Below are 12,967 nucleotides of genomic sequence, written 5' to 3'. Positions count from 1 at the left end.
GATAACCTGGGTATCACTGCGTGGCTGACCTCTTTCCTTTCCAATCGACCCACCCAAGTCCAACTGGGGTCCTTCCTCTCTGACATCTTTTTCTCTACCTGTGGTGTCCCCCAGGGATCTAATCTCTCTCCCTGGCTTTCCAACCAGTATCTGGCACTCCTTGCCCACCGCATCGCCGCTCTCTGCCCCAACTTTCAGTGCTATGCGGACGATACCCAGCTCATTTTCAGGCTACCCTCGGCCGCCTCCTCTCCTTCCCTCATCTCTGTCGGTCTGTCTGCTATCCAGGAATGGTGTGCCGCCAATGACCTCTGCCTTAATGCCAGTAAGACTGAGATTCTACTCATCGGCACACCCACTCCCTCCTTCCGTGCAGCTCTCTGGCCAGCCTCTCTTGGCCCTCTTCCTGCTCCTACCTGCAAGGCAAAAAACCTTGGGGTCATCTTCGACTCCACACTCTCCTCCTCTCCTCATATATCTGACGTCTCTAAGAAGTCACACTACCAGCTGCACCTCCTCAGAGGTGGCATTCCCTTCCTCTCCTTCCCCCAGAAGCTCACTGTCTCCCGAGCCCTGGTTCTCTCGAAGCTGGACTACTGTAACAGCCTCTATCTTAATCTGCCTGCCTCCACTCTCCGCCCTCTGCAACTCATCCAGAACAGGACTGCGAGACTTGTCCTTGGCCTCAAGCCCAGGGACCGTATCTCTCCAGGACTGAAATCTCTACACTGGCTCCCAGTGGCTGCGAGGATTAAGTTCAAAACCCTCTGCATTGTCCACAAGGCCTTCTGGGGCCTGGGGCCTAAATACCTTCAACTCTCTCTTCCTAAATATCTTCCTTCCCGAGCCCTTCGCTCATCCGTCTCCAACTCCCTCAGGTTCAGCCGCTTCTCGAAGCAACAATCTGGGGGTAGACCTCTCTCCGCGGCAGGGGCCTCCCTCTGGAACAGCCTTCCTGCCTCCCTGAAACTTGAGGAGAACCATCTCCAGTTCCGGAAGCACCTCAAAACCTTCCTCTTTGCTTCTGCTTTCTCTCTCCCTCTCCCCTGCTAAATTCTTCACTGAAACTGCACTGAATCTGCAACTGGGCCACTTTCTCCGACCTCGGTCCTTGGCCCAGCCACTCTCCACTTGCACTGCCTCCCTGGCAACCCCTGCACTGCGGGACTGTCTCTGTATCCCTACAGCCCGCCCTCCACAGCACTTGCCTGCACTTACCTTGCACTTGCCACCAGCTGGCCCTATTATTTTTTATTCTACTTATCCTGTACTGCACTCCCCCCCCCTACCCCTTCCCCTTGCACTTTTCCCTACCCCTGCACTTGCGTGATCTAAATGACACCTGGCCTCGTAGGATCGTTGTCTGTCTTCCCCTTGTTCTCCCTCCCTGCCTCGTCGCGCCTTGAAACACTTGTGTATAGGCGCGTTACAAACGCCATATCATATCATATATGGATGTATAGCTTTAAAGGGCCACATCACAGATAACTGCCAAGTGAACTAACAAATCAGCAGCAACATTCACTTCCTTTCCAAGGTTCCCCCTTCTCATCAAGCTTTTTATTTGGAAGTGGGTCAATCAGGAGCCAGGGCACTGTGATCCAATACTTATACAACAAGGTCCTCCTTCATTTTCTGATATACACTATTCAGTAGCCAAGCAGGAATAGGATGAGTCTGATTTTCTTGACTGCGACACTTCTAGTGGTAGGCCATGTCATGCCCAAGCAATCATGCGTGTGAACCTGCAAGATCTCAGCAATGGTCGTCGTTGGTACAATATGCCAAATTCAATGGGGATGCAAAGAGAAACTTGTGGTACAAGACCCTCAATGCTGTACTGTACACATCAAATAAATAGGGAAAGCCACATATTTAATTAAGAAAAACACATATAGAGAGTATGACTAGAGGGCTCCAGTCGTTCCACTGAGCCTTTAGTGGAAGGAATTTACTGAAGACAGAAGCACCTCTGTATCGTTCTGATATCTTTTATTGATGCCAGCGTTCATTATCCCATAACTTTGTGTTTAAACACTTTTATAAAAAATAAAGAAAAAATTAATAGAAAGGTGGACTGCCACTTCTTGTCCCATGTGCAGACCCTGCTCTAAACCTCCCCCACACCACTGATTAGAGCTGCTGGGTGTCTCTTGACCCAGATAGCACTCTTATTGAACCCTCCCAGGGTAGCCTTGCCTGGGCAGCCAGCAAAGGGCAGTGGATAAAGGTAGTGCATGTTGGGCTGTTTGCCTGGCACCCAGCCCTGCAGCCCCCCACCTAGTCAGAGGACCACAGAAAAGAAGTCACAATATAATTTGAACCAATTTGGTTCCTGCTGCTTTAAATTTAGCCGCACTAAAATTGGAATGATTTAAGTTAACCAAAATAGCCAAAATAGAATTGCACTCAATTAGTTAACCCTGCTTTTCAAACTAGCCACACTAGAACTGTACTGATTTGCCAACCACTGGTTTTCAATTTAGCCACACTAGAATTGTAATGATTTAGCATCCAGTGCTTTTGAATTTAGCCACTAGACTTGCAAAGGATGTAGTGAACACCTTTTGAATTGTAACCTGCTGCGTTTGAATTTAGCCACACTAGAAAGTACTGATTTGGCACCCGCTGCTTTTGAATTTAGCCACACGAGAATTGTACTGATTTAGTTAACGCTGCTGTTGAATTTAATACTAGAATTGCAACCCAAGGATTTTGAATTTAGCCACACTACAATTGTACTAACTTGGTTCCCACTGCTTTTGAATGTAACCAAACTAGAATTGCACTGACTTAGTTAAAATAGCTTTGAATTTAAACACACCAAAACTGTAATCCTGCCGCTTTTTAAAATTTAGCCACACTAAAACTGCACTGACTTCATTCACGCTGCTTCTGAATTTACCCGCACTAGAACTGTCCTGATTTGGCATCCGCTAATTTGAATTTAGCCACATAGAATTGTACTAACTAGGTTCCTGACACTTGATTTTAGCAACACTAGAAATGTACTAAACTTGTTTCCCGCTATTTTTGGACTTATCTATACTAGAATTGTACTGATTTAGTTAATGCCTCTTTTGAACTTAGCCACACTAGAATGGTACATATTTAGCAGTGCTTTTGAATCAAGCCACACAAGAACTTTACTAACTTGCTCCCCCTGATTAGAATTTTGCCACACAAACATTGTAATGATTTGGTTAACTATGCTTATCAATTTAGCCACGCAAGAATTGCACTGATTTAGTTGTTTAGATTTAGCTTGAATGCATGCCTCCACAATCCATACACTAGGACCAAAGAAATCATGGGACAATACAGAACAAAGAACCAACAATAAAATTACTCAACACCCAAAACCAACTTCATCCTCACATCTCTCATGTACCACACACCTCCAGAGGGCTAGGGTAACAACCCACCAAAAACTGGCAAACCGCACACCCCTCTCTAAGCATACTACAAACCCAATACCTACAGATAACAAACAACTCAGTTGGTCACAACAAGCACAGTGCACATAAAGCACACCTAGAAAGCTCAAGCGCACAGACACCAGCCTCTACTTGTTCTGGGTGCATCAACAGATGAGCACAAACTCTATCCTATCCCTCTCTCCCTCACTAACCAACCAACCCTACCCACTTTTCTTACAGAGCCACGTGAGCAGTGAGCACCTGGTGACCATGCAAATGGCAGCAGTGAGTGGTATAAATCACATAACAGTGGTTCTGGATTAATCCTGCGGGCACCAGTGTGGGATCAGGGGCTTCACTGATGGGTCTACTTGGGGTGCTGGAGCTGGTGAAGTAGGCACTGGAGGACGGGTATCCGGTGGTGTTACAGGAGCTGAGGGCATTGTTGGCACAGAGGGATTGGTAGAGTGTTAACTAGAGGCACTGGTGGCATGTGAGCTACGAACCAAGCTGGCTGTGGAGGCAGAAGAACAAGTTACTTACCAACTGGTAACGTTCTTTCAACTGGATGTTCCTCCAACGTATAACACATCTTTGACATTTAATGTCCAAAGCTGTGCACTTCGGAATCTTTTTCCTCAGAGGGCGTCCAGCGTCGATGACGTCGGGTTGATGTCCCTCGAAGGGCTCCGTCGAGGGCGACGTCAACGGATGTTGTAAATAGGATGTACAGCGCCCGTAGCCTCAGTTTATGTTTTTTCTCCATAATGTGTGACACCAATGTCTGCTAGACTGCACATAGCCTTGCGGAAACGTAAGCTGCAATCGCATAAGAAATTCTCCAGAAGGGCAGGCTGGGAGGGCGATGTGGAATACATTGGAGGAACATCCAGTCGAAAGAACGTTACCAGTTGGTAAGTAACTTATTCTTCGAATGGTTTGTGTCCTCCAACATATTCCACATCTTTGAAAGACTCCCAAAGCAGTACCAGAAAATGGAGGAGGGAAAAGAATTTAGAGTACCAATAAGATGGCAGAATAAAGAACCGCCTTACCAAAGGTTATATCAGGACCATGGATGGTATCCAGGGAGTAATGTTTAACAAAGGTGTGGATAGAAGCCCATGCGACTGCATCACAAATAGTCCTTATAGGAACTCCCCGCTGCAGGGCCGAGGAAGTAGCCATGCCCCTAGTGGAATGGGCTCGCAACCCTTCAGGAGGGTCCTTGGCCGCTAAACGATAACATTCAGTAATGGTGAGGATAATCCACGTGGACAAGTTCTGTTTTGTAACAGCCTGGATCAATCAGTGACCTGCATACACAACAAAGAGTTGATCGTCCACTCTGACCCTGCACATCCTAGAAATATAAAAGCTCAGAGCTCTCCTAAGGTCCAACCTATGGAGTCGCTCCTCTTCCTTACCAGGATGGGGAGGAGGATAGAATGAAGGAAGAACCACTTTCTGGCTCAAATTAAATTCTGATACTACCTAAGGCAGAAAGGAAGGACGTACCCTCAGTACAACCGGATCCTTGTGGAACACAGTAAAGGGAGGCTTAGATGAAAGTGCCTGAAGTTCACTCACTCTGAGAGCGGAGGTCACTGCAACCAGGAACACCGTCTTGAAGGACAATAACCTCAAAGGACAAGAGTGCAAAGGTTCAAACGGAGCACCTATTAGAAATTTCAAAACCAAATTCAGATCCCATACCGGCACCTGGAAAGGAGACGGCGGAAACACATTAGTGAGTCCTTCAAGGAATTGAGAAATCAAAGGAATCTTAAAGTAAGAACATTCTTCAGACAAGCGCTTGAAGATATACAGAGCTGCCAGGTAACCTTTAATAGTACCCACTTGAAGGCCCCTGTGGGCCAAAGAAAGCAAAAAAGACAAAACCATGGGAATGGAACACTGAAAAGGATCAACATTTTGTCCTCTGCACCAGTCACAAAACTTACGCCAACAGCAATGGTACATGGATTTCGTTGCTGGCCGCCTGGCCGAAAGCAACACCTCCATCACGTCACCCGGGAGGTCCCAATCCTTATATCTCAACCTTTCAGATACCAAGCGTGAAGGTTGAGATTCCTGATCCCTGGATGGAGAACCTGACCCCCCTTGTGCGAGAGCAGGTCCTCGAGGTAGGGAAGAAGGCATGGAGGGCAGATGGACATTTCCAGAAGATCTGGGTACCACGCTCTCCTGGCCCAATCCAGAGCAATGAGGATCATGTGGGATGCGAACCTCCACAACCTGTTTAGCACTGCTCTGCCTGCTCAGAGTGTCAGCCACCACATTTTCCTCTCCGGCCAGCTGAACTGCTGAGAGCGAAATTCCCTGCTGGATTGCCCAGAAACAGAGCTGCATGGCCTCCTGCACAACGGAAGTGACCCTACCCCCCTTTTTTGTTGAGGTAATGTATGGCCACTGTGTTGTCTGTCATTATCAGGACACTCTTCCCCCATACAGACGGCAGAAAAGCCTTCAGGGCTAGCCGGAAGGCCCTCAGCTCTAACAGGTTGATGTGAAGTTTGGACTCAGACGGAGACCAATGAACACTGGTGCTCAAGTCCTCGGCATGAGCTCCCCATCCTGTGAGGGAAGCGTCCGTCACTAGAGTCCCCTCCGGCCATGGTTGCCAAAACGGCTCCCTCTTCATCAGGTTCCCCTCGTCGGCCCACCACAGCAGATCCTGTTAGACTGAGAGCGGAATCTGAACAGGATCCAACATCTTGCCTGCGAACTGCGACCACTGCATCTTGAGAACCCATTGCAGAGATCTCATCTGCAGCCTGGCCTCTGGCACCAGAAAAATTCAGGATGCCATGAGGTCGTGCAACCTTAAGAATTCGAAAGCCGGGAGATTCTGGGCATGTTGAAACTTGTCCACCATCTGCACAATGTGATAAGCCCTGACCTTCGGAGGCAAGCACTTCCCCAAGGATGTGTCCAACACAGCTCCGATGTACTGGAGCTGCTGGGAAGGTGTTAGATGCGACTTCGTGAAATTGAGCGAGAACCCCAGCCGATGGAGTGAGCGGCAGGTGACATCGAGATGATCCACTGCTTGTTCGGGAGAACGCGCACGGATCAGCCAGTCGTCCAGGTAGGGGTAGACATGAATCCCCCCTCGCCTGAGATAAGCTGCCACCACCACCATCAGCTTGGTGAAGACCCTTGGGGCGGAGGTCAATCCGAATGGCAGGACCGGAAACTGAAAGTGCGAGTCGCAAGCCGCAAACCTCAGGTACTTTCTGTGCTTGGGGTGAATCGACACATGAAAGTAAGCGTCCTGTAGGTCCAGAGACACCAACCAATCCTGTAGTTGAAGGGCCTGGAGGACTAGAGAAAGAGTAACCATCTTGAACTTTTCCTTCCTGAGAAGTTTGTTCAACCAATGCAAATCCAGGATGCGTCTCAATCCCCCGTCTTTCTTTGGAATAAAACAATATGGGGAATACCAACCCTTGTTCCTCTCCGCCACAGGCGCCAGTTCTATAGCACCTTTCACCAGCAGGGTTAGGATTTCCTGCATAAGGTGCGAATCCGGAATCTTCAAAGAGAGATTCCCCAGTGAATTGTCGTGAGGCCGCTTTAGGAAGGGATGGCAATAGCCGTGGGCTATTGTATCCAAAACCCACGCATCTGAATTAATGGCTCGCCAATCTTCGAGATGCTCAGACAGTCTGCCCTCAAACGGCGAACAATGGGACATGGCCTCATGCTTGTGTAGGAACGGCTGCGGCACCCGTATTTCCCTGACCACCACGGGTACTTTTACGTTGACCCCTTTGACTGGCGGCTCTTCTCATTCTACCAAAGGAGGAGTAGTAACGAAAAGAAACTCCCCTCCACTACTGTACCCTAGGACGAAAAGGCGGGGGTTAACGCACTGCGGTGCTCAAAGATTTTGCCGCAGCTTTCAAGGTCTGCAACCTCTCAAGGCGCTCGTCAGCCTTGCTGTAGAACACACTGGACTGGTTTTGCTTTTAACCAAAAATAGTCTTTATTGACTAAAGAAAATAAATCAGGAAGGAGAAAACACTATATCAAAATAACTCTCCTCAAGGTAGTCCAAAATTAAACTTTGGTTTACGGCTCTTCTGGGGTAAGGACAGAACCTGTAGTTAGTCCTCGTAGGCCCAGCGCAGTTCTGGTGCTCCTTCTTCGCCCTAGTCTCTGTTCTGAAACAGAAGGGAGAAATACACATCAGTCCCTCTTTGCTGTCTGGTTTATATAGGGGCTGTACACTTTTAAATCAATCAGGAGTCTGTATACTATGTAGCTTAGATAAGCCCCTCCAAGCTCCACCCCCTTCTTCCCAGAGCGAAGGATGCCGTAATGGAGGAGGTACTGTGGCCGCGTGTAACCTGCTACTGAAGGCGTTCTGCACCGGAGTATGAGGCAAGTAACTCTCAGCGTTCTCAATGTATCCTTTGTTGTGTGTCGAGTAATTATGCTCTGATGAATTACAGTCCTCTCCCCCTTTGTGTGTGCTTCCCACGTGTAGGACCTCCCTGTTTCCCACAGTCTCAGTTTGTTTGCAGCGACCCGAGATATCGGCTCCGGCGTCCACTTCTGAACGCAAGGCTCCCGGGCTTCTTTGTTTAGTGCCGTCAGCTGCTGCCGGGAAACTGCCGTCTCTGCTTCTCCACCCCTCTGCAGTTCCCTTGTTGGCCGCGGCTTCTTTGTTTAGTGCCGTCAGCTGCTGCCGGGAAACTGCCGTCTCTGCTTCTCCACCCCTCTGCAGTTCCCTTGGTGTCCACCCGACACACGGCACTCTCTCCTTATCGCTGCGTTGCCTACAGGGTGATCCAGCTCCATATTGCCGTTTCCCCACCAGGAGTCTTCTATGGCGTCCCCGACCTCCCGCCTGGTTTCTTTGTTGAACCCACCCTCCTTGGGCAGTGGGTCCATAGGGAGACCCTCCGCCGAGGAAGGGGCTCACACTGCCAAACAAATGGGCGCCATCAAAGGGCATGTTCAAAAGACGGGCTTGCACATCCGGAGCACAACCAGACTTCCGCAACCACGCAAACCTGCGTATAACGGTGCTCGCAGCCATGGACCGGCTAACACTGTTGGCCGTGTCCAAACCCGACTGAAAGGACTCACACATAGCAACCTTGCCATCCTGCACGAGAGCAAGGAACCCATCCCTTTCTTCCCCTTTGGGAATATGCTCAGCCGCTAGAGAAACACAGTTCCACAGAGTGTGTGAAAACCTTGCTAAGGCACAAGTGGAGTTGGCAGATTTCAACGCCATATTCCCCGCAGAAAATACTTTGCAAGCCCAACCATGGAAGCGTTTGTCGTCCCTATCCGGAGGGATTGTAGGGTACGCCGCCTGCTTCCAGGTGGCCGTAGCCGCCTGAACCACCAAACTCCCGGGAGTGGGGTGAGTGGATAAGTAGCTGGGGTCGCTAACGGAAGGGAGGTACTTCTTTGTCAGCGATTGGTTAACAGCCGGAAGAGATTCCGGTGACTGCCAAGCAGCCGCCACCCTTTTCTGTAAAGTGAGATGAAAAGGTAACACCGGGTCAGAGGACGGACCTTGATCTAAAATGTCAGTTAGATCATCCCGTACAAAATCTTCAGGAGGACTGGACCAGCCCAGATACTCTGTGACCCTAGCCATGAGCCTCTTGGATGATGACTCTCTGGCCTGCCAAATTCCACTTCCGGAGAAGTGTCCAAACCACTGGCATCGTGAAGAGTTTGCCTCAACTCCTCCAAGTGACTGTCTCCAGAAAAGACAGGAGCCACATCAGGCTCAACAGTGTCCATATCAATATCAAACCTTTCGTCGTCCTCATAAATGTCATCCAGAGGGAGGTAAAAACCCTGCTTCGGGACAGAAGAGGGTCTGGAGTCCACCACAGGCCTCACAGACTTAGACGTAGCCTTCCTTGGAGGATCCACAGAAGGCTTCGATGCCGAGAGCGTTTACGGCTTCGATGCTGAGAGCGCTGATGGCTTTGGCGTCGATGTCGACAACGGTGCAGATGGCGCCAAGAGCTGGTACCAAGGTAAAGCGTTGACGTCAGAATCCGACGGGCACGGTGCTGACGGAGTCGACGCCGACTTCAAGTTCTTAGCAGGTTTCTGCGGTCTCGCGGAGGACGAGGACCGAGACCTGGAAGCACATCTCTTATGACCATCCTGAGCCTTGTCCGAACGGAACCTCGAAGGTTCCTGATGCGGGTCGCATCGAGGACCCGAGCCCGAATGTGTACGAGCCACCGTACGAGACCGTTGCTTGCCGGCTTCATGAGACTGCGCGGACGGAACTGTGCCCTGCAATTGAAAAATCCCAACATCTGTTCCCTAAAGGCAGCCCATTCCTCCGGAGTCGAGGACTTCGTTGGGCATGCCACTTTCCTCGCTGCAAAATCCTCCGAGGAGAACGCGACCGGTGACGGCGCTTCCGAGAATGACAGGACGAGGAAGACGAATGGTAGGAACCACTCTAGGACCGAGATCCACGGGCCTCCTCCCGACGCAGAGAATCTCCTCTTGAGTCGTCGGTGGACACCCCCTTGGACATTTTAGATTTTTGGGACTTACTGGGTCTAGAACCCCTACCCACCTGAAGCTTCCCCTTACACCCCCACAAGGCCTTGGCAGTCAGCGACTGGCATTTGGAACAGTCGTCAGTGTCGTGACCCTCGCCCAAGCACCACAAACAAATGCAATGCAGGTCAGTGATTGACATTTTAGACTTGCAGTCCCAGCAAGTCTTGAAAGCCAGACCGCAGGGTCGGAGGGGTCGAAGAAGACATCTCTTCGATGAAATACACGAGGCGCGCAGAGTTCTCGAAGCAAACATGTTTGTGGAAAAAACGGAACTGAGGCTACGTGCGCCGTGCGTCCTATTTATAACATCCGGTGACATCCCCCTCGACAGAGGCCTTCGAGGGAAATCGACCCGACGTCATTGACACAGGACACACTCTGCCGAAAAAGTTTCCGAAGTGCACAGCTGTGGACATTACATGTCAAAGATGTGGAATACTTTGGAGGACACAATCCATTCGGAATGGAGGTTTTGGAGGAAGCATCGTCTTTCTGATGCCCTTGATGCTGAGCTGAAGTAGAGGACGGGGTCCAGGTAGCTCAAGAGACTGTAGGTCCAGGCAGAAGCCTGACTTGGGTACCAATACGGCTGACAAGATTGGTTGGTCCAAGGCTCTGAAAAACGCTTTACTGAAGAAGAGGTCAGGTTCTGTGTGGACCAAGCAGGCATTATCGTGGGGAGCAATCAGCTTGACGAGTGAAAGAGCTCCTGCTGACTGTAAGCAGTTGCCTGATCGGGGACCCCATCAGAGTGTCTTCGATAATGGAATCCTAAGGAGACTCGGATGAGTCCGCAGGGGAGGACCCTAGTGACCTGGAATCTGTGGAGGTCAAAAAGGCCATATTCCCCTATGATGAACCACCATGTTGTGAGACGGTACTGGCACAGAAGAGGAATTTGTGATCTGCTTTGACTTAACTTTGTGCTTGCTAGAGGATTAGTACCCTCAGATCAAAGTTTGGATTTAGCGGTATGGTCCTTGCCACGAACACAGGTAGGAGGGTGCAGGCCAGCCAGCCGGCTGGTGAGATGCCCCTAGAGACCCTTGGTGGTAACAACCTCAGGGTTGCCCCAGGTAGAACTTGCAAGGTCTCACTGATCCCTCCAAGATGTGGTTGTATCAAGAGAGGAGTCGTCGATCTGGGTTGCCCTAAAAAATGGAAGTTCACCTTGTTGCTGCATGAATCAACAAACTGCCTAAGGAGTTCTCAAGGCTGTGCACCTAAGATCTCTTCCCAGCGTACTAACCTCTTCCTCAGCGCCTGGTGAGAAAAGAAGTCAAAGGCCACACACACTCATCCCAGTAGTGATAGAGGCCCAAGCACTCTAAACAGAAAATGTCTTGGTTCCATTCTAAAAAGTGAGGCGAGCATGAACTACGACCCAGAAAAACAGATCTATGACGTTTGCTTGAAATTAATTGGACGAACCACATGTTGCTGCATTTGTTTCACCAATATTTATATCACAAAATGGAAAGGGGGGGGACACCAGCACTGGACCCTCACCTGCCCCAAACTCACCAGCCCCCTTTCTAAATACCTATCCCCAACCCACTATATTATTTGTGGCAACAAAAATACAGCAAAATGTGATTTCAGCAGTATGTAGGTCGGACAAAGTGGAAAAAAAACACAAAAACTGTTGTAGTTCCAGACAAACCTGGGCAGAACGGTGGGAGTCCTAAGGAAGAAATGAAACAAAAAGGAGGAAAAGAATAATGAGGCATGTAGGAACACGTTGATGTGTGACCAGGCCCCTCTGAGTGGAAAAAGGCGATGTTGGCTGTTGCCACTGGGCAGAGTCAACGTGTGCCATGGCCATGCCTTGTCCATATGCGGGCCCCACCCCAACATTTTGATATGGAGACATTGTTTTTCCCTGCAAATGTGCGAGTCTCATCCCTATGCAACGGACGACTAAGTATGGTGGAAAGGGACATAGGAGTATGCACATTCTAAAACTGTAATGAAACCATTATGATCAGGCTCAGAGTCTGAAGAGCTTGATCATAACGCAGAGCACTAGGATATTGGATGAATTAAAAAGTATCCCAAGTTAGTGATTCTTACTGACTGAAGGCAGATTGCCCAGTAAACGAATGGATGGTTACACGAAGATCCCGCTCAAGGTGTTGCTTTATAACAACACATTTTAAATATTAACTGCTAAATTAAATGCAGTAGCCTATTCTGAAATTCATATTAACCAATATTTCTGGCTCCTAACGAGTGTTTGTCGCTACAAGTTTTAATAACATCATTAAATGTGATGGCTTTAATTTACCTGTAAACCAAAATAAGGTGTTCTCTTTCACATTGTCGTCAATTGCCTTCTTCACTCTTCCTACAAAATCGTCCATCTCTCTTAGGCTATTTCTGTACTCCCCACGCCCTGGCATGCGGGCGCTGTACTGTGTAACTGGGAGTGGCACGTGCATATGGGCCAGGGCAATATAGAGGAAAAATGGTTGGCCACTTTCACTAAAAGAAAAGGGAAACACATACATTATATGCATTCTTTTAACAAACTGTCTTCAATTAAGGACTAACGAATAAGCAACACGCCACTTAAAATAATTAAATGTAATACCTTTTAAGGAGGAACCCTACAGCACGTGCAACATGGCTGATTATACATTGGACAACTTGCCCACCCACTTACACTATTTGTAAATTTCTAGCAAATAAAAAAAGTGACAGTGTGCAACGAAGATATATGCGTTAAGCGTGCGTAACACTTTCAATTTCAAGATGGATTGTCAAACCACTTTTACGTGTTTAAGTCATACAATTGCAAAGTGCAGAAACAAAAACTATGCAATTGCCCGCTTTAACCTTGTAGACAACAAAATCTAGAAAAATGGGATGATCTTTTGAATGTATCAAAGCCAATGAATGTCCTTTCGTCTCCTGCTGTCCCCCCCCTCCCCTTCACGGCCACAGTGTGGTTTCTCCCCCGTGTT

The 12,967-nt window shown here is 48.9% G+C and overlaps 1 protein-coding gene across 3 annotated transcripts in view; it reads right to left on the bottom strand.

The window, feature by feature from the left end:
* Nucleotides 1-12,967, bottom strand: part of ARSG (arylsulfatase G) — a 2,321,949-nt gene that overhangs the window by 871,594 nt on the left and 1,437,388 nt on the right. For all 3 annotated transcript variants that reach the window (XM_069655066.1, XM_069655065.1, XM_069655064.1), the window contains one exon: nucleotides 12,289-12,485. In XM_069655066.1, the coding sequence (XP_069511167.1) occupies nucleotides 12,289-12,485 (197 nt within the window). The remainder of the gene's footprint in view (nucleotides 1-12,288; nucleotides 12,486-12,967) is intronic.

This window comes from Ambystoma mexicanum, chromosome 3q (assembly GCF_040938575.1).
Source record: "Ambystoma mexicanum isolate Mex_15411 chromosome 3q, UKY_AmexF1_1, whole genome shotgun sequence".
Lineage (NCBI taxonomy): Eukaryota > Metazoa > Chordata > Amphibia > Caudata > Ambystomatidae > Ambystoma > Ambystoma mexicanum.
The sequence above is the reverse complement of the archived record's forward strand: the minus strand, read 5'-3'. Positions and strand labels throughout refer to the sequence as shown.